The 22003-nt window shown below is 36.5% G+C and overlaps 3 protein-coding genes and 1 pseudogene across 4 annotated transcripts; all 4 read left to right on the forward strand.

Annotated features, from left to right (window-relative positions):
* Nucleotides 2271-5480, forward strand: LOC104781441 (ultraviolet-B receptor UVR8-like). The gene is made up of 10 exons (XM_010506115.2): nucleotides 2271-2599; nucleotides 2732-2805; nucleotides 2937-3021; nucleotides 3111-3224; nucleotides 3333-3569; nucleotides 3714-3944; nucleotides 4276-4319; nucleotides 4632-4814; nucleotides 4911-5045; nucleotides 5143-5480. Exons 1-10 carry the CDS (start codon nucleotides 2338-2340, stop codon nucleotides 5263-5265), a joined length of 1488 nt encoding a protein of 495 aa, XP_010504417.1. The 5' UTR covers nucleotides 2271-2337; the 3' UTR covers nucleotides 5266-5480.
* LOC104781442 lies at nucleotides 6112-7511 on the forward strand (annotated as a pseudogene).
* On the forward strand, nucleotides 9373-11518 carry LOC104781444. 2 transcript variants are annotated; one of them, XM_010506117.2, is made up of 8 exons: nucleotides 9373-9502; nucleotides 9662-9755; nucleotides 9856-9923; nucleotides 10166-10238; nucleotides 10489-10604; nucleotides 10697-10798; nucleotides 10928-11027; nucleotides 11200-11518. In XM_010506117.2, exons 2-8 carry the CDS (start codon nucleotides 9669-9671, stop codon nucleotides 11374-11376), a joined length of 723 nt encoding a protein of 240 aa, XP_010504419.1. In that variant the 5' UTR covers nucleotides 9373-9502; nucleotides 9662-9668; the 3' UTR covers nucleotides 11377-11518. The 2 variants fall into 2 exon arrangements, with proteins under 2 accessions (XP_010504419.1, XP_019100348.1); XM_019244803.1 differs by lacking the exon at nucleotides 9373-9502 and having other exon boundaries at nucleotides 9643-9755.
* On the forward strand, nucleotides 11632-12958 carry LOC104781443 (uncharacterized protein At2g39795, mitochondrial-like). Its single transcript, XM_010506116.1, has 3 exons — nucleotides 11632-11960; nucleotides 12197-12573; nucleotides 12658-12958. The coding sequence occupies exons 1-3, from the start codon at nucleotides 11700-11702 to the stop codon at nucleotides 12815-12817; spliced, it is 798 nt and encodes a 265-aa protein (XP_010504418.1). The 5' UTR covers nucleotides 11632-11699; the 3' UTR covers nucleotides 12818-12958.

Consider the following 22003-nt stretch of genomic DNA (forward strand, 5'->3'; position numbering starts at 1 on the left):
AAAAAAAAAAAAAAAGAGACAAGGAGTGATGGCTAGGATCAGGTTCTTGAAAGGTCCCACATGGTGAGTCACATGGCTTCAAGAAGGATTCATCGTCTCAAAGCCTGCAACGTGTCATCACAGTCATTAACCAAGCCCCACTAGCTAATTTGGCCGACGTATGTTATGGACCATGACCACACTACTGCTTCCAGAAACTTCGTCACAAACTCTTGGCTTAGATTCCGTCATAAAACTAGTGGTTCGTGTCCCGCCACCTATGTGTTCACCCCCACGTGATTTATCCTACGTGGCTACTCTCGTTTTCCAAATAATGATACGTTTAACGCGTTATTTTGGAACCAACCCCGAAGTTATTGCTACTTTAGCAACTCACCCCTGTTGTTTCAAACCAACTCTCCTTTGTTCTTTCCTTATCCATCATTATTCATCAATACAAATCAAGGTCGGTGTCTAAAACACTTTCTAAAGGGAAGACCTAATTTGGGAAATATATTTGTAGATAACGTTTTAACAAAAATGGATTTCATCATGTAAAAGACTTTGGTCCACATACTCCAAGGAGATATTTACTTGGCTTACAACATATATCGCATATATATTCCAAAGAATATTTTACTTGGCTGACATTTTTCCCAAGATATTTCATATCTTTTCCTTTTATTTTTGATGAAGATATTTCAAATGTTTATCCACCAAAACCCAACAACAAGTTGTCTCAATATAAAATGAACTTTTTGGGAAAAATAAAAGTTGTGACAATTCCAAATTATGATCATGGTATAGAAAATCTTAACTTTTTCAGTTAATTATAATCATTTCTACTATAAAATATTATGTTGCATTAATTAAATAATGTTTAAAAGATTAATGATACTAATTGAAATTATATATTAACAATATACATGATTTCACATGAATTACAATAAATGAAGATGTTAATGGATTGTTTGACACTATTACAAATTATATGACTCAGATAATTTGTAAAGTTCATAACTTATACTTGGTAACATGTGGATTTTTTTCTTAGTTAAAAATATTGCCATCAGCTTAACATGGTGCAAAAGTGGCATATCTATATAATTAAAAGAGACATATGATTACATTTATATGTCTCTTCACATTTGTGACAAACATTGAATACAAATTCCAGTTTGCTTATCCTCCTCTCAATGATTTATATATAATATTACTTGTAAATACATAAGCCTTTTAGTTATTACAATGTTTTAATTTATCTTTTAAATTACCTTTTTATAGTCATTAAGAGAGATTACCAAAAAACTACTGAGTTTGTGAAGGATCTGGTTCTCACCAAAGTAACAACTCTTAGAAATCGAATATGATTTCCCTCTCGTACTAAATGATTTTGATTTATGTATACTTACATCTAGTGTATAATATATATTTTTACAAATTTTGATTTAATCATCAATCAAGCACATAACAGAAAATAAAAACGTTAATCACTGAAAGATATGAGGATGAATCCTATCATGAAAACCGGATTTTTGTTGGGCTAATGATGATTGAAAATGTATAAAAGAAATCAAAGAATATTTGAAGACTATGTGGCTTGAAGGTTTTTTAAGTGTGAAGAGACATATGATTACATTTGTTGATATGTATGTGCTATATTGAAAGGTTGAAATCATGACTTTGATGACCTATTGAAGGCATTTTTAAGAAAATGTTTGGAACCACAAATGCACCGAACAATTTGTGTAATCATGTTACTAAGCTTTATTTATTTTTAATTTTGTTTTGGCAAACTCATGTTCCTAGCTTATAATCAACAAATATTCTTTAGACATTTTAAATATAAAACTTGAATTAAAAAAAATATATATATATTTAGAATTTCAGAAGAATATTGGATACAAAGAATATTTTTTAAGAGAGAAACAAGAAGGTTAATTATAAAACCAAACTTGCTTAAGAAAATTGTAATTACTAAAGTGATTTTATTATAGCTTTGAGACGATATATATACTTGTGAAGAATAAACTCAATTTGTTTTCGACAATGCTGCTGTAAAAATATTCCAAGACAGTAGCTGAATTGATTTTTTTTACACATATGGGTAAATGGATTATTATTGAGCATTCGATTAAACTATAGATTGGGGGTCTTTACGATAGTAAACTAAATTTAGGGGTTAAATCGAAGATTCTAAACTAGATAGGTTTAAATTAAAAGGAGCCTATCAACCTATACATATACATATATATATACACGTCAACTTCTCTGTGAAGACTGATATTTCTAATCTCTCATTCGTCGTTTCGTTTCAGCTTTCTTTCATTCGTCAGAGTGTTTTTGATTTGTAAAATTATGAATGGCGAGGGGGCAAAACTGGAGACTGGTGGAGGACCTAGCGCCGCCGCAGCACCAAAGAAGGAAGAGGAGGAGGACGAGCAAGTAGTAGTAGTAGTAGCTGGTAAAAGACTAGTGTACATGTGGGGTTACTTACCCGGAGCTTCTCCGCAACGTTCTCCTCTGATGTCACCCGTCGAAGTCAAGATCCCACCGGCAGTTGGAAGCTCTTGGAAAGATGTCTCCGGCGGTGGTTGCGGTTTCGCAATGGCTACTGCAGGTTTTTCCGAATGAATTTTCAATCAGTTTGCGAATTCAATTTTTACAATGTATTGAATCTTTTAATTGAAATAATGAGCAATTCTGAGTTGAGTGATATGTTTTTTTTTTTTTTTTTGCTTATGTTAATCAGAGTCAGGGAAGCTGATTACATGGGGTTCGACTGATGATTTAGGTCAAAGCTATGTGACATCTGGGAAGCACGGGGTTAGAGAGATTCTCTTTATCTTTCTTCTTCTGCATTGTGTTCATTTGTTTGTGAGAAATCTATGGTACAGAGGATACTAAAATTGAGTTATCTACTTTATGAATTTTAGTTGGATTTTGTAATTTATTAGGAAACTCCAGAGCCTTTTCCTCTTCCTCCTGAGGTTTGTGTACAGAAAGCTCAGGCTGGATGGGCTCATTGTGTTGCAGTCACAGGTCTGCATTTTTCCATTATCATCTGTTTTTAAAGTTCATTACTTTATTGATTTTTTTTTTGTTTGTTGAACTATTCCCTTTGGATATAGAGAATCAAGAAGTTTATACATGGGGATGGAGGGAATGTATACCCACAGGGAGAGTGTTCGGTCAAGTAGAGGGAGATTCGTGTGAAAGAAACATATCGTTCTCTGCAGAGCAAGGTTAACATCTCCTTTTGTCTATTTTACTATTGGGAGATCTCTAAATTTATTTACTTTGAGGATGAATGTGAAGGATAGGATGGTGCTTCTTTTTTTTTTTTTTGGCAGTGAGTCCAAGTTCTCAAGGGAAAAAGTCTAGTGGTGGAACGTCTTCTCAGAGTGAAGCTAGAGGTGGAGGGGAAACAACGAAGAAAAGGCGGATTTCACAAGCAAAGCAAGCTGCTGAGAATTCATTACAGTCTGATAACAACGAGCTCTCGGCATTGCCTTGTCTTGTATCGTTAGCGCCAGGTGTTAGGATTGTAAGTGTTGCTGCTGGTGGACGTCATACTCTAGCATTATCAGGTGAAATTTTTCAGCTTCTTACACCAATCATTATATCCTGAATGGGGTAATTTTGCTATGAAATAATCAGTCAATGTATGTCTGAAGAGCTTCTGGTGTGCTATAATAAACGCTTGATGCATCTTAATTTATATGAAAGTCCAGATATTGGACAAGTTTGGGGTTGGGGTTATGGAGGAGAAGGACAGCTTGGATTGGGCTCCCGTGTACGCCTAGTCTCCTCTCCTCATCCTATTCCATGTATCGAGCCTTCTTCTTATGGAAAAGGCACCGTTTCTGGTGTAAACATGAGTTCAGAAGTGCAATGCGGTCGAGTTCTTGGAAGTTATGTAAAAAAAATTGCATGTGGAGGGCGACACAGTTCTGTGATTACAGGTATTTTTCTCACTATATTGCTTTTGTGGCTAGTCATCTACTGTATTAGTGTTTAAATCCACATTACTGAAAACAGCTTGTTTCAACCTTAAATCAAATCTTTATACTCTGTAATCAGGATTTCGAAATTTGATCTCATTTCTGCAGTGCCTTGATTAAGGTTCATTTGTTAGGTTGCTTTGAATCCTTTATAAAACTATGAACAGACTCCAAGAATCCTCGATCCTTTAACCTGAAAATAGTTTGACATATGTTATCTGAGAATTTATCAGAAGCATGATACTTGCCATGCATATAATACGGATTTGTAACTAGTTTTTTTTGTGGACAGATACTGGAGCGCTCCTTACATTTGGTTGGGGGCTTTATGGACAGGTGAGTTCGACAGATCCTTGGCTTTCTATTTTACAGCATATATGCTTGAAACTTGAATGACTTGAGATTTTTGCTTTCAGCTGAACCCACATGTTGAGGAGATCTAATCATCATTGTGTAACTAAGCTTGTCAAAATATATTATATACTACCGTATATCAAAACATATAACTAGGGGAAAATGCTAGTCTGCATTTAAGATAAGGCTGCAAAAGATAATCTAAAACCTCTCTTGCTATACATCTCCAACTAATATTTGCACTTTCTGTTGTGTATGTGGAAGTAATTGATATTTTTGTTTTGCTCTCTTAAGTGTGGCCAAGGAAGTACAGATGATGAACTAAGTCCAACATGTGTGTCATCTTTGTTGGGAATCAGAATAGAAGAAGTGGCTGCAGGTCTATGGCACACGATATGCGCTTCATCTGATGGGGATGTGTATTCGTTTGGTGGAAATCAATTTGGACAGTTAGGTACTGGTTGTGATCAAGCTGAGGTAGAATCTTGAACTATATATGTTTCCTTGTCTCTTTTTAGTAATGCTGATTGTTTTTGAAGATCATGCCATTAAACTTGAAAACCGCATTTTCAGACTCTTCCAAAATTATTGGAGGCTCCAAATTTGGAAGAGGTAAACGTAAAAACCATCTCCTGCGGTGCTCGTCACACCGCTGTAATTGCAGATGAAGGGAGAGTATTCTGCTGGGGATGGAACAAATATGGGCAGGTAATAAAAAGCAGACCATATCGAGCTACTTCTAGAAATTGTTTGGTTCCATTTAATGTGGATTTTACTGACGACATAGTTTGTTTGTCTGAAACAGTTGGGTCTAGGAGATGTGATTGACAGGAATGCTCCATCAGAGGTTAGAATCAAAGATTGTGTCCCCAAAAACATTGCATGCGGTTGGTGGCATACTCTGCTTCTAGGCCAGTCCTCTCTCTGAACAGACTTGACACACTCCAATTTTTTGTTAGGGGTTTATTAGAGCAAAAGATCAGATTTTTTAGTTGACCCTTTTTTTTTTTAATATACACGTTAGAGGTATACCACTGTACATACACCAGCAGCATTTGTATGCAATGTAAGTCTTGAGTTGTTATCCAATATCCAGTGAACTTCTTTTTGTTCTATCAATTATGTAAAGTTTCCTTCCGTTAATTCATTTGCTTCATTAAGAAATCTTTATAGAGATAAATATCATATATGTTCACAAATCTTGAATTCATGAATTCATTACAGTTTTTCCCTTTTTGTAACGTCTGTTATACCAAAATTAAAGAGCTATATACACAGAATCAGTAAGATCTCTTAAGTATCCCAAACATCGTCTCTTCGGCTTAGGGCTTAGTTCAGCAACGATCCTGTGACATCTCGAATAAGGTAATGAAAGACTTTTTCTTCTCTTTACCCTAGTCCGTTTCCTCGAACGCGTGGTGCATCTGACTATTATTTATATGTACGGAGTGGTTTTGTGCGCTTTGTCTGTGTTGATTTGATCTGGCTTAGATCGTACGTAGTTCAGGTCGATTCTATATGGATGTCGATTAGGGTTATGGCCTTATGGGTTTGAAGCTTCGTCGGCGTTACAGATTTATTTATGTTTTTATTTAGTTTCGTTGAACTTTATCAGATCTGGACTTGGACTTTGGGAATTTACACTATTTTAATTGTTCTGGCCGTGACATGTTTTATTACTTTGATTCTTAACTTTTAGCTTTATGTTCTCACAATAGATGCATGCTGTGATTTACTCTGCTTTTTAACTTACATGTTCTCTACAGGAAAAAGAAGAAGATGAAGGCTCTTATTCTTGTTGGAGGTTTTGGGACTCGTTTAAGACCATTGACTCTCAGTTTCCCGAAGCCTCTTGTTGATTTCGCTAATAAACCTATGATCCTACATCAGGTACTCTATATGGTCTTTCAAATTGTAATTGTGGTTCTTCTTGCTAGTCTCATGGTTTTATTATTGTATTGATTTTTTTTATCTGGGATATGTGATGACAAATGTTGTTGCAGATAGAGGCACTTAAGGCTATTGGAGTTGATGAAGTCATTTTGGCAATTAATTACGAGCCAGAGGTAAAATACATTTGAGTCTCTCTGATATTTCCCTATGCAAAGCTATATATATGATACCTTCATAGAATATCTTAATAGTTCAATGTTCAAAAAAATCATTCAGCAACTACTAGTGATGTCGAAAGACAAATCTCAAGGGAAGTCGAGACAAATCTCGGGATCAAGATCACTTGCTCGCAAGAGACTGAGCCTTTAGGTACAGCTGGTCCGTTGGCTTTAGCCAGGGACAAACTGGTTGATGGCTCCGGCAAGCCATTCTTTGTCCTTAACAGCGATGTTATTAGTGAATATCCGCTTGAAGAGTTTATTGCTTTTCACAATGCTCATGGAGGAGAGGCCTCTATAATGGTGACAAAGGTGAAAGAGATTTTTTAAAACTTAAAAAGTACAATTGTGTTCATGTTTTTTACTCATTAGGATACCATTGGTTTAAAAGGTGGACGAGCCTTCGAAATATGGAGTAGTGGTTATGGAAGAAGCCACAGGGAAAGTGGAAAGGTTTGTCGAAAAGCCGAAACTATATGTTGGTAACAAGATCAATGCTGGGATTTATCTTCTAAATCCTTCAGTTCTTGACCGGATTGAGCTAAGACCAACTTCAATTGAGAAAGAGATCTTCCCCCAAATCGCAGAAGCTGAAAAACTCTATGCAATGGTGCTTCCTGGATTCTGGATGGACATTGGTCAACCACGAGACTACATTATTGGTCTTAGACTTTACTTAGACTCTCTGAGGAAGAAGTCTCCTTCAGAGTTAGCCAATGGTCCACACATTGTTGGGAATGTTCTAGTGGATGAAACCGCAGAGATTGGAGAAGGATGTTTGATTGGCCCTGACGTTGCTATTGGCCCTGACTGCGTCATTGAGTCCGGGGTTAGACTTTCACGATGCACGGTGATGCGTGGGGCACACGTGAAGAGGTACTCGTGTGTCTCAAGTAGTATCATTGGGTGGCACTCGATGGTCGGACAATGGGCTAGGGTCGAGAACATGTCCATACTTGGGAAAAATGTTCATTTGTACGATGAAATTTATTTTAATGGAGCGGTTGTTTTGCATAACAAAGAGATCAAATCAGACATCATGAAGCCAGATATAGTGATGTGATGACCTTTTGATGGATATATTGTTCTATTTTTTATTTTTATTTTTTCTTTTTGATCAAAACTAGCTTAAAGTGATATTAAAGATTTTTGTTTATACTATTGTTTTACAATGATGGATTTACTAGATCTAGAGGTTACATAAATTTGACATTCCTGGTTAATAGAAAGGCGAAAGCCAAGGAAAATTAAGAAACATAAACTTAACGTAAGATTAGGGGTTTTTCGATCGTAAATATAGCTAAGAAGTTCGTAACTTTTTGTCACAATATTTTAATTACTTCAAAAGATACAAACCTCTCAATAATTTGTTTTTTTTTTTTTTTGATAATGGATATGACATTGAAAGAAGCATCATCTTAAGAACATGTCTGCAAAACATAGATGATTTAACTTAGCTACATTGTGTACATATTGTAACAACTAACAAGGGGTCAAATCAAGATGGCCGGTCAAGAATACAAAGGTGTCAAGAAAATTTTATAATTGATTCTCATAATAATATTTAATTTGTAGAAATCACTTTAGTTTATATAGAAAAATATCTAATATAATTTCCTAATTATATTTAAGATAATTATAATTATAAATAATACTTATATCTTAAGTAAATGTCAACAATTTTTTGTTTTTTTTTTATCTTTATGTTTATATAATGACATTTTCATGTTTATATTTGATGAGGACGAGGTGTGAACACGTAACTACTGATGCCAGCATTCTTTTGGAATACATGGTACGTACTATATATATGTTTTTCTGTCAAAAGACTTTGGTTCTGTTTGTGTATGATTAACATTGGCTCTTTGTTCTCTTAGACCTTTTCCGACCAATTTCATATGTTCTAATTAAGCTCTTCTTGTCCATTTTATATAGAGGGCGCATCAGAGTTACCACTAAAGTAGAGGAACATGGGGATTTTCGTGAATACATTGCATAGTGCAGCAGTTTTATAATTACTCTATCCAATAGAATACATCTCTTCCGTTTTTGCTGTTACTGACAAAACTATCCTGCAACATATAATTTACACAAATTTGATTTGGTGTAACTTCAATTTAGTGTAGCAGTCCAGAAATATAACTATACCTTGCGGATACACAACTTTATGGTTAAAAAACGCCGAGTACTTATCTAGTCACTAAATCTTTCAACTATTAGAGGCCCGGCTCAGAAAAATTAGTAGGCCGTATGCATATATTTTTAGTAGTCCTTCGAACTATATATATATATATATATATGTTACAACATTTACAAAGAGAGCCTATATCTTGTTTAATTTGTACCCTATAATATGAGAAGTTCATTGTTTGCTTGGAATAATATTGTCTTCATCAGGTTTCTTCTCACCATAAGCTCTGATTGACACACCACCATGATAACCTTCCTACTCAAGAGATGATTTGATTATTTCATAAAACGAGCGACCATTAGGGTTTGGGAAATCCTCCACGTCCCAGAATTGACGCTTGTTTTTGCATCTGCACGATCGTAACGGAGAAACGCATAAACACTTTAAATTAGATCCGCTTGTTTAGCATGATTCATGTGATTCATGAATTATATTGATCAGATTGATGAATTTTCGAGAAGTGATAGAGATCTTACTGGAGTAATCTAAGGACATCATGGTTTTAACCGGAGAGATCGTGCAATGGGGTTAAGAATGCAGATATTTTTTTATTCAATAGTAATAATATCACAAAACATTCTAAATTTTTTAATTGTATTTGATTTTGGTCATAATTATTAGTGATTCGTTCAGTTTTTTGATGTGATTCGTTTCCATATTATGTAAACCATAATATAGTTGCATAATTCGGTTATAACTATTAAACCATCGGTTTAGAAGATTCGGTTATTTTTTGCACAGAGACTTCTTCTCCTTCTTCGTCTCGACTCTCGACAAGGACCACACCACACACACACAAAAAAAAAAAAACTCCGGTTAACTTTTTTACACCGGCTTCACCTGACGACGGTGGATGACAAAAGGTGATTTGAAATCTGATGTCTCCATAAATCGTGATTCAATGATTGATGTTTCGCGTTTCTTATATTCTCGAATTGGGGGGTTTTTTTTTTTCTTTTCAATTGATACTGGTACTGGTCTCTGTGTTTCGATATGACATGTTTTGATTCCACTATGGTCAGGTATTTGATGATGGGGATAAGCAAATCAGAGATCAATTTCCGGAGATTGCTTTCGGCTGCACCTAATCAGCAAAATCAATCGAAGCTTATGCATGTACGTTTCTTTGGATCTTTCTTCATGTGTTGTAAAAAAACTATTAGTTTGTCGTGCTTATTATATTGATGTTGATGTGGTGAATACAATTCTGCTGCAGTATGTTGCTACATTGAGGGAACTGTTAGAACAACTCTCGGAAGAGAAGACCCCTGAAGGGCTTCCCAGGTTTGTTACTTTCTTACTTCCTCTCTTTTATTCAAAGATTCCTGCTTTGGTGTTTGATTGTTGAGAATATCTATGAATCTTTCTAGGATTAAGGGTTTGAGATTTGAATTCAATTGCTTTTGTGTTATAGTTGTTCCAAAGTTTATCTTTTTTTTTTTTGGGTGGAGATGCTCTTTCACAATTCCATTGGCGACCATTACGAAAGTGTGCTTATTTTTCTCCTTTGATCTCTTTTTGTCCAGAGTTACAAAGGCTAAGGTTAATGAGTACTATGAAAAGATTGAAGCTGTTGCTTCCAAGATAGTTCCTCAAGTGGTAAGTCACCTGAACTAGAAAGGGACTGTGAACTAGGACATTCAGAGTAATGTGTTAGAGATACTTTCTTATCTACTTCCCCAATTTTTACTAGATGCATTTGGTCTGAGGAATTGTTTCCACTTGGGTTAGTTACAGGAACGCCCATTTTGGTTTGTTCCTGCGTAGAACCATTGTTTGGTTGCAAGAATTTCAAGTTTTAATTCTGTAACTAATACCAAATTATTGTTTTTTGCTAAATTAATAACAGCCTGACACAGAGGTATCTGATGAACCCTTTGCAAAAGATTCGACTAGTGGAAGCTCACCAAAAATAGAAGATGATCCTCGAAGTCCCACTTCTCCACAGCTGAGAAGAAGAATCGTGTAAGTGGAATACTCGATTCACAATCCTTCTCAACTTGTAATTTATTAATTTTATTTCCTTTAGTACTTATCAGCTTCCTTGATTGAGGTAGGCCTGCAAGTTCCAAGGACCAAAGTTTTGATGCTGCTGATGCTGATTCATCAAAACCAGTAAAACTAGACACCGCAGCTCAAGCGCACATTGAGAAGCACAGGTAGTTTCATAGATCAGCAAGAAGAACTATGAACTCATTTTTATCTCTGCACATAATCGCAAAGAGTAAAGCTGTACTCTTTTGAATTTGCCACTTCATGTTCACGTTGATGATTCATTTTAATGACAGAAAGCTTCAAGAGGATCTAACAGATGAAATGGTGGGACTTGCAAGACAACTCAAGGAGAGAAGTCAAGCGATAAGCCAATCTGTGCAAAATACAGAGAAGGTGAGATGTTAACCATTTCCTCACAATATACCCATTATGCATACTATTATCATCAACAGCAATGGGAGAAGAGAACAATAATCTATATTTTGGTTCACATATTCTTTTAAATGGCTTCATTGGTCCTAACAGTTTTTCTTTCTTTCTTTTTTTGTGGATTCATTAACAAAAGATACTCGACTCCACCGAGGAGGCCATTGAACAAAGCTTAGCAAGCACAGGACACGCGACAACAAGAGCGACGAAGATATATTCACAAAGCTCAAAGACAAGTTGCTTCCAGTGGCTTTTGATCTTCGCTATGACGTGTGTGTTCATAATGGTTGTCCTGTTGATCCGAGTCACATAGAAATGGTTGGACATGTAAACCAAATTAGTGAAATTTTACATTTCAGTTTGTTAAAAAGTTATGTTGCCTTTGTAAATTTTGAGTTCGATATGTGAAATGAAACAGCACAACTTGATTCTTGAAGAGATTCTCGGTTTGCATTTTTTTGTTTTGTATTGAGAAAATTAAAATATCGTAATTTGACCGGTTTAATTGAAAGACCGGTACGGTTTGGTTAGTGTACTCTTATCTTCTTCGCAACAACACTTCAAAGTTCAAAGTCAAAACCCTAAGGAAATTGCCAAAACCCTGAAAGAGTCCATTTCTAGAAATCAATTCGCGCAATGGGTTTCGCTTTGTGCATTCGCAGATCAGCTTCTACTTTGGCTTCCGTGTGTGGTCGTGTAGCTCGAGCTCAGGCCGTCTCCTCTGTCATCGTTAACCGCTCGTCTCTTGTTCACAAGCCATCTCTGTTTCGTCCTTTCGTCTCTCGTGGCTTCCCTTATTCGACGGCCACTGAGCGATTAAAGTCCGATCAGACGCTTCTTCAAGTAATTGACTCCGAGATCAACAACGATTCTTTCAAAGCGGATGATCACGATGTGGTAATACCTCCTCTCTATCACGGATTTGGGTACTTTGAATAGTTATAGTCTTGATTTCTGATAGAGAAATGTAGAAGCAGCGTTGAAAATTAGACTGATTGTGTGACTTTGCTTTTACCCAATAAAGAAATTAAGCCCTAAGCTTCAATGGAGGTCATGTCTTTATAGATGTTGTGTTAGCAAAAGACCTGATTTGATTTCTTGATTCTAAGTTTCTGGTTATGTGTTTCTTTAAGGAGGAGGATGAGAGTACAGATGTCTCTAGTGGCTTTCCTTTCATAATCCAAGATAATCCTGGACACAGGACTGTGACTTTGACTAGAGAGCACAATGAAGAGAAGATGAAAGTGGAAGTAAGCATGCCTGGTCTTGGCATGGATGAAAATGAAGATGATATGGATGACGATGAAGATGGTGGTGGTGATGGTCGTCATGAGAAAGCGAATGAAACAAGCATTCCACTAGTTGTCACTGTGACTAAGAAGAGTGGACTCAGCCTAGAGTTTAGCTGCACGGCTTTCCCTGATGAGGTTGTCATTGATGGTTTGTCTGTGAACCGTCCAGAGGATTCTTCTTCTGAAGAACTGTTGAAGTATGATGGGCCAGATTTTCAGTAAGCAACATGTATCCCATCTTTTTTAGTCATATGACAACCCAAAAAATAACTCAAATGTTCTTTCTTTCTTTTGCTTTGCAGGGAGTTGGATGAGAATATGCGCAAGTCATTCCACAAGTTTCTAGATTCCAGAGGAATCAACGCAAGCGCAACGGATTTCTTGTATGAGTACATGATGGATAAAGATAACAGAGAGTACAAACTATGGTTGAAGAAGCTCAAAAACTTTGTCCAAGAATGAAAACCCACTAAGATGAGCAGGAGCAAGATGGTTTTATGGTTGCAGATTTTATTGTAGTGACTTTTGAGTTTGAATGTGAAATTGGAATTTGATCATCATAGTTAACAAACCACAGATTGATTATTAGAGAATCATTACTTCTTTTGCATGGAGATAAAAATAGAAAAGGTATAAGTTTTGACATTAGGAGAAACTCCATCCACAACTTGTCCTTTTCCTCTCATTATCCTGATTCCTGTGTCTTTCATCACCACAACCACATAAAACTTCTCAGCTTTTTAACAAATCAATGAACAATGGAAAGACCAATAAAAACACAGTTGTACCATCTTGTTGTTCTTAATCTTTCGACTCCTCCATGGATCCTGCTTGTGCTTATTCCCACCAACACATAAGAACAACCCACATTTGCACTTTGTTCTGTTAAGTGGGTCTCTGAATTTAATTGGATGTTCTTTTTGCATACTCAAGTGTGGCCAAGGAAGTACAGATGATGAACTAAGGAACTCGAATAGAACAAGTGGCAGCAGGTCTATGGTACACGATCTGATGGTGATGTTTATGCGTTTGGTGGAAACCAATTTGGCCAGTTTAGGTACTGGTTGTGATCAAGCTGAGGTCAAAATCTTGAACTATATTGTTTGCTTGACTATTCTAGTAAATGCTAAACTGATTATTTGTAAAGGCCCTGCCACATTAAACTTGGAAGTCATTTGATATTTCAGACTCTTCCAAAGTTATTGGAAGCTCCAACAAAAACTGACCATGTATACACTTCTTCTTCTTAGTCTTGGAGATGCTCATATTCCGTCAACATCTTCTTCTTCATCAACTTCTTCTTATTATTATTCAACTTCTTCTTCACTTTATAAGCCGCAACTAAAGTCTGTAATAAATCAACATCATGCTTTCTGTTATTTCACATTTGGAGTCTAGTCAAAACATCTTTCATTAACGAAGTTGAGATATTAAAAACTTGCCTTTGGAGGAGGAGGAGGTACTACTTTTGTGCTTCGTTTTATCTTTTTTTTTTCTGGCAAGCAAAAACTTCTTGGTTAAGCTTTTTTGTAACTAAGTTCGTTACTTGATAAAGTCCATATTTATATATTAGAAAAAGAAAAAGAAAAACTTGCCTTTGGTGGCTCCTCCATCACCATGGTAGTTGCAGTCTTGGGAATCAAGGGAAGCTTGATCAACTCTGTTATTCTTCATCTCATCCTCGATGCTTAATTCGGGTAAATGTTTGACAAAGATGCTTGCTAGGTCTAAATGTTTTTCACCCGTGAGATGAAGGTTGAAACTTTCAAAGCTTTGGCATTAAAATCGCATAAACAGCAATCGAACAGGGTACTCCATCGATTCACTGCATGACTTCTCCAGAGTAACCACGAAAGGAGCAGTTAAGAATGATTCCAGTGGAAGAGAGTGCTCGCAGTACGTGCTCTGGGGTTTGCTATAGGTCGCCATAGGCAGAAATGTGACCGGACCATGACCACCAGAGTAACCTAAATTCTCCAACGCCCGTTCTATACACTCACGGATCCGACCAGCATCATACCCACTAGGAACCGCCAAACCGGATGCTCGTCTATCTATGTCCCACCACACCGACGTTTTACCCTCCTTGCTTAGTGCCTTCTTGGGAAGCATCATCATCTTCCTAAAGTTAAACTTCTTTGACAACCGCCAACCGGTTAAATCGTTTACAGAGAGAAGCGATCTCGATACGTAGCAGTCAAGTCAAATTATTTAGGGTTTCTTTCAACTTTGAAACTTATGGGCTAACGAAATAGATATCATCCTTTTTCGAATTTCTATTTTAAAGAACTTTTGATTAAATATTAATTAATTAAATACATCCTAAAATTTTGGGAAATTATCTTTGGTTCCATTGGTTTAGGCGTGTAATAAGGGTGAACTATTGTGATTATGCTTCGAGGGGGTCTTGCCTGTGAGATACGTACGTACCGGGTTTTTCAAAGAAGGCAGACCGATACAGCTAAACCAAAAGACCTTTGGCAAAGGTCAAGAGATCACAATCTCAGTTGATTACAAAAAATTAGAAGGAGATTCAAACATTAACTCCATGTCTTACAAGAAACTCGCAGAGGATTTCAAACCTGGTGGCATGATCTCTTTGACAATTTTTTTTATTGTCGAAGACTGCCTGAACCGGTACGGGAAAACCAGGAAATTGACCAAGACACTGGTAAGTAAACTCTTTCAATACGACGTAGTTCTTTTCCTTATATTTAAATAACCCTATATTTTAATTGATACACGTTTTTAAGTCAAATTGATATATTTCTCTTTAAATATTATTATTAAGATGTCCTCCTAAAACATACTTAATTAAGATAATGACATTTACTTCATGGAGCAACAATATATAGCATATCATAGATTCATATCATATGGAACTCTATTATCTAAGTAAAATAATTATTTGAATTTCATGACAAAATTCTAAACTTGTCATTGTATATCTTTCAAAAGTAATTTAAATTTGATGAACTAAAGATGTTAAAATGAATAATTGAATCATGAATTCAATCACTTTATATGATGATTCACATCCATAACAACATATATTGAAAGAAATAAAGGTTCACAGTTTGTGCAAAATGGTCAAATGACTAGTTCTAAGGTAAATCTATTAACATGTACCAAAATGTTTAGAGACAACCATAATCCATAACATAAATTGCTTTCAGTTTTAGTAATTAAAAATTATTATTATTGTATTAAATGTAAAATAACACTTTAAATATATATTTTTAGTACATTTGCATTTTAAGACAATAACAAACTGAACTGTATAATGAAAGGAAAAAAAGGGTTATATCATATACAATTTGCATTTGTACTTATAGTCCTCGTCTAAAATTTTTGGAATGAAGAACTTGATTAATGAATCCTCCACTTAATTAAAGTTGTTTAATAACTTGATTAAGAACTTCTAACATTTATGGAATGAAAAATTTGATTAATAACTTCATCGTCTCCATCGATTATGTGCTTGTTTTTTTCCTTTTCTAGCAAGGAAAAACTTTTTGGTTAAGCTTTTCTTCAACTAAGTAACAAACTCTCTTGCTAACTCAATAAATTCAATTTCACATCTATACTAAAAAAAAAAAAACTTGCTTTTGGTGGCTCCATCACCATGGTAGTTGCAGTCTTGGGAGAATGAAGAAGCGGCGCCGGCGGCAGAACTCTCTCCTCTACAGACATTGATGGCGAACATGAGTAAAGGAGCGGCGCCGGTGGCAGAGAACCTTTTTATTTTAAACTGGTGGAACATCGAAAACTGTTTGATTCCTTCCGGCGTCGATCCTAGAGATATAGGACGAGCTATTAAAGCTTTCATGGAATCCAAAGGATTTTTGGGTCCGATGGTACTCAATGCCGTGGCTGCAGCCAAGGACACTATTCCTGAAGCAACACAACAAATCTTCAATGAGATAACAAGTGGTGTAAACTTCTATCACTTGATTAACCAGAGTAAGCCAGCCACCAAATCTTAATCTTGCTGTTTTTTCGGTCTCGAACTTCGTTAAAAACTCAATCACTTACTATTAAGGTTAACCCTTGGTTAGAGCCGGTTCATCACTGGTACAATAACTTAGGCATCAACATAAGAGATGCGGATATTGTTAGAGACTTTTAGTCATGGCTGTTCTGTAACAGAATGATAGATTAATACTTACTTATTGTGGTTTAGATTCTCCCAGTTCGATTGACAAAAAAAAAAAAAGATTCTCCCAATTCATCTCAAGCTATATATGTAACCCTTTCACTGAATAATAAACACACGATTTGATTTGATCGACATTTGATCCTCTTTACTTATGCGCTCCGGCTGCATACCAATCGGATATCAGCGATTCCTATTGCTATTCTATGGTCTTTTCTGTCTAAATAACTTTACTTTTCATATGAAAGAGGAGCTGAAGATGTTTGTGATGAAATAATGCACCAAATTGATTCTTGGGTTGAGAGGAACCCTCCTCCTGCAGTCATCATGATCATTAGTGGCGATCATGCATATGTAAATCTGGTGAAGCGTCTGAACCGTTTGGGATACACAAGAGTGAAGCATATGCTTGCGGCCGTATAGTTTATAAGATTTGTTTGGCCCCGTTTTCAAAACGTTTCTTTAGTCCAGTGGTAGTAACCTTCCCTAAAGAGGTTGAGGTCTCCGGTTCAAACCTAAGTAATAACCTTTTATTCATTTTAGTTTTTTAATTTTTTTTTTCATTGTAGTATTTTAAACATCTCACTGTTTTAGTTTTTATTTATTTTTTTATTATATATATAAGCAGCCCCTTTTTTTAATTTGCTGGTGGCCCTCAAAAACTTAGAGACGGCTCTGACAACAGTGGTGGTCTGCCGTGATACTGCCGATTCAGCGGCACTAAAGGCTGTAGCTCAGCACGTGTTCAACTAGCCCATAACAACTGAAGGTTAGAAGAAGTGATTTGTTAGGGAAGACATAACTGAAGGTTTGAACAAGAGCTGATTTGTTAGCAAGACATAACTGTAGGTTAGAAGAAGAAGAAGTGGTTTGTTAAGAGTCTTAGTTGTTATATGAGTCTGTCTTAAGAGTCTGTTTGTTGTTATGTGCTTCTTAAGCAGTTTAGTCTGTTTCTGTAACTCTGTAAGGCTTATATATGCAAGCCATTGCCTACGTTATGAATAAATCACTTTTTTTGTTCATTATAAAACGCTTGCTTATCATTTTTATTCAAAGTGGTATCAGAGGTACGAATGGGAGATGGTTATGAAAATATCTCTTGACGGTATCAGAACTTCTGGTGTGCTGCCTGTAATAAACACTTAGATTTTTTTATCAAGTCCAGATATTTGTAAGATGTGTGGTTGGGGTTATGGAGGAGAAGCACAGCTTGGATTGGGATCCCGTGTACGCTTAGTCTCCTCTCCTCATCCTATTCCATGCATATTGAGCCTTCTCACCGTTTCTGGTGTAAACATGATTTACAATGCAGCCGAGTTCTTGGAATTGGAGGGCGACACAGTGCTGTGATCACAAGTACTGTTTTTACATTGCTTTGTTGTTAGTCATCTATTTGATGAGTGAAAACAATGTGATTCAACCTTATGTCAAAAATCTTTATACTCTGAAACCAATTTTTTTTGGAAATTGATTTGCTTTCTGCACTACGCCTTAGTTAAGGTTCATTTGTTTCAAGGCTGTCTTAGAGTCCTTCATAATAACACTATGAACAAACCCCCCCACCCAAGATTTGTCGACCCTTTGATCTGATGACATAAATTTATTTAGAGGAACAACATTGTAACTAGTCTTTTGTGGACAGGTACTTACATTTGGTTGGGGGCTTTATGGACAGGTGAGCATGACAGATCCTTTGGTTTTCGTTATTAAATCATATGCTTTAAATGAGTTGAGAGATTTTTGCTTTTGGCTGAACCAACATGTATGTGGTTTGGGCTAATAAAATGTTTTGGTAAGCTAATCATCATTGTGTTGTTAAACCGAACTAGTGGGGAGCTTGTCTAAATGATATATTAAACATAAGATTCGAGTTTTAGAAATCATTTAACTAGGAAAATATGCTAGCCTGCATTTAAGATAAGGCTGCAAAGGATAAATGGCATGCTACACATCTGCAACTAACATTTGCACTTTGTTCTGTTATGTGGGTCTGTGGATTTAATTTTGGATCTTCTTTTTGCGCTCTCCAAGTGTGGCCAAGGGAGCACAGTTGAAGAACAAAGTCCAACATGTGTGTCATCTTTGTTGGGAATCCGAAGAGAACAAGTGGCTGCAGGACCTGCGTTTCATCTGATGGTGGTGTTTCTTATGCGCTTGGTGGAAACCAATTTGGTTGTGATCAAACTGAGGTAAAAATCTTGAACTATATCGTTTCCTTGGCTGATCTCTGATTATTTGTAAATGCCCCGCCACTAAACTTGAAGTCATTTGATATTTCAGACTCAACTAAACTGTTGAAAAACGTAAACGTCAAAACCATCTCCTAGCCACACTGCTGAAGATGAAGAGGGAGGGGGTGGAACAAATACGGACATGTAAAAAGAGAAGACCATATGTTGTTTCCGAAAATGTACGTTTTGTCGTGCCATTGATGTAACTAATGACGTAGTTGTGTCTTGTCTGAAACAGTTGGGTCTAGGAGATGTGATTAACAGGAATGCACCTGCAAAGATTGCTTCCACAAAAACATACCCTGCTTCTACGCAACTCCACTCTTTGAACACATGCACATCCCAATTGTTGTTAGGTTTTTAATTAAAGCAAAAGTCAGATTTGTGTATGACCCTTTTCCTTTTCTTTTTTTTTTGTTATTTTGTCAAGCTTTAACCTTTGCTAATATACACGAAGACCACCTATAGTATAGCATTGTACATACACAAGTCAGTTTTCATTTGTTAATTCTATGAGGAAATGAATGCTTAGCTTTTTTACCCATCCAAGTTAGTATTATTCCATAATAGATAGTTGAACACGAGCATGATGGCCTGTGCGAGATTTTGCGCACCATCAAAGGCTTGGTGGAAATGTGCTATTATGTCCGAATCTTTTACCAAAAAATTCAAACCTTAGATGCTTATTAACTACTGTACAAATGAATTTATGAATAACAACTTTGTCACATTATGAATCATTTGATGAACATACTATCCTATCTCCACAAAAGAATTATGTAAAATACGATAACGGGTTAACTATATATATAAAAGAAAACATATACTATCCGATCTCCATATATTAAAAATACGAAAACACAACATGTTTGAGTTAACTTAAAAAAAAAAAGGAGACTTTTTAAATACGCTTAAGTACTATATATAAGTTAACGCAACATTTCAAGCTACAAATAAAACAAACCATTGACCAAATGAAATTCCTTGGAGTAAAACAAGGGCCATGTGTACTCTTCTTCTTCTTCTTATTATTATTCTTCAAGTCTTGCAAATGCTCACTCGGTCAGGATCTTCTTCATCAGCTTCTTCTTCTTCTTCAACTTCTTCTTCACTTTATTAGCCTCAACCAAAGTCTGTAAATTAACATCATGCTTTATGTTTCACATTTTGGAGTCTAATCAAAACATATTTCATCAACAAAGTTGAGATATTAAAACTTGCCTTTGGAGTAGGTGGTATTATTATGCTTGTTTTTCTCCTTTTCTGGCAAGGAAAAACTTTTTGGTTAAGTTTTTCTTCAACTAAGTAACAAACTCTCTTGCTTACTCAATAAAATTCAAATTCATATATATATACTAGAAAGAAAAAAAGCAAAAACTTGCTTTTGGTGGCTCCTCCTCCATCACCATGATAGTTGCCGTCTTGGGATGAGAATCAAGGGAAGCCTGATCGGGTAAATGTGTGAAAAAGCAGCTTCCTAGTTGGATATGTTTTTCACCCTTGAGATGAAGATTGAAACTTTCAAAGGTTTGGGCTTCAAAAGAGCATAAACAGCAATTGAACGGGGAATATTCACGACTCGATTCACTGCATGACTTCTCCAGAGTAACAGAGTAAACTGTCTACCTCTTCTTATCTCACGGGTAGACTCTGAATCTCTTGCACCTTTAAAAAAAAAAAGACAGCCAACTGGTTGAGAAAGAAAACTTAATTAAAAAATTTGCCGGTTAATTCTTCAACTAGAGAGGACAGACAGAAACACACCTTCAATCAGTTGAAACCATCCATCATATTCCGGAACAATGTTGTATCCCTTCTCATCTGTTGCGTGAAAACAAGTACCAAACATGCCCTGAGTGGCTTCAGGAAGATTTATGAGCATTATTGTAGCCGGAGGTGGATTCTCACGTCTCCATACCAAGACATCGGAGTACATGTGTGGATTAACTATTCCAGTAAAGGAAATTAATAGTAAAGGGGCAAAGTATATAACATAATTATTATAGAACAAAAAGGATAGAGAACCAACCACGAAAGGAGCAGTAAAGAATGATTCCAACGGAAGAGAGTGCTCGAAGTACATGTTCTGGGGTTCGGTGTAGGTCGCCAAAGGCAGAAATGGTGACAGGACGACCAAAGTAACCTAAATTCTCCAACGCCCGTTCTATACACTCACAGATCCGACCAGCATCATACCCAGAACCGGAAACTCGTTTAAGTTCCACCACACCGACGTTTTAGCCTCCTTGCTTATCGCCTTCTTGGGACGCATCATGGAAGCCCGAAACATCATCATCTTGTTACAGGGTTTCCGTTATCAGAGTTTTTTTCATTTGAATAAAGGAAGACACGTGTTTAAAGCTGGTGGAAGGACTGTTTTGTGGCTAATGGAACGTCGACGTGGTTGTTGGTGAGCTGTCGCACATGAGTTGTCACATACGAGCTGGAGCACTATAGTCCAAAGTCTGCTTTATAAGGAGAAGCCGTTGCAGTCGTCTTCTCCATTGCGAATAATCTATGAATAAGATCTTTTGTAATCTCTCTCTCTTTTTCCGATATCTGTAAACGGTGTTTGCTCTTCTTATTGGAGTTGTTTCTTACTCTAGACTCTTGTAAGTTGGGAACAGATTCCTTTGTTTATTACGAACATTGGTTCTTCTACCATTTCTAATAAAAAAGTGTTTTCGTTATCAAAGGTATCAGAGCTAACCGACCTCGGAAACTATGGCGGAAACTCGTTCTCAGACGGTGTTGAAGGAAACTGTGGCTCGTGAAGCAAGCGTGGTGGTACGAGAGGCAGAGGAGGCAATCGGTACTCAGATCAGTAAAATGATCTCTCGCACCGACACGTTGGAGGCGAAAATGATGGAGTAGAACGAGAAGATTGACAGTAGTATCAAAGAGATGTTCTCAGCGATCAGTCTCCTATCAAAATCCAAGGAGCCGATCCCAGCTACCATGGAACGAGATCTGAGTCCACCGAGGGCTTCAACCTCTCACGTGGTGTGTTTAGATTCGAAGGCTCGTGAAGACAGGGGACGAACAGAGTCTTCAGAGAACTATGATACTATCACCAAGATGGGTAATATTGATTTTCCTCTTTTCGATGGTGATGGGGTGAAAGAGTGGTTGTTCAAGGTAGAGGAGTTCTTTGAGTTAGATCGAACACCACATTCGAGGAAGATCAAAATGGCAGCTGTGCATTTCGACAGTCACACATCTCATTGGCACCATGCACTGGTACAGTCTAATCTTTATGGT

The sequence above is a fragment of the Camelina sativa genome, chromosome 4 (assembly GCF_000633955.1).
Source record: "Camelina sativa cultivar DH55 chromosome 4, Cs, whole genome shotgun sequence".
NCBI lineage: Eukaryota > Viridiplantae > Streptophyta > Magnoliopsida > Brassicales > Brassicaceae > Camelina > Camelina sativa.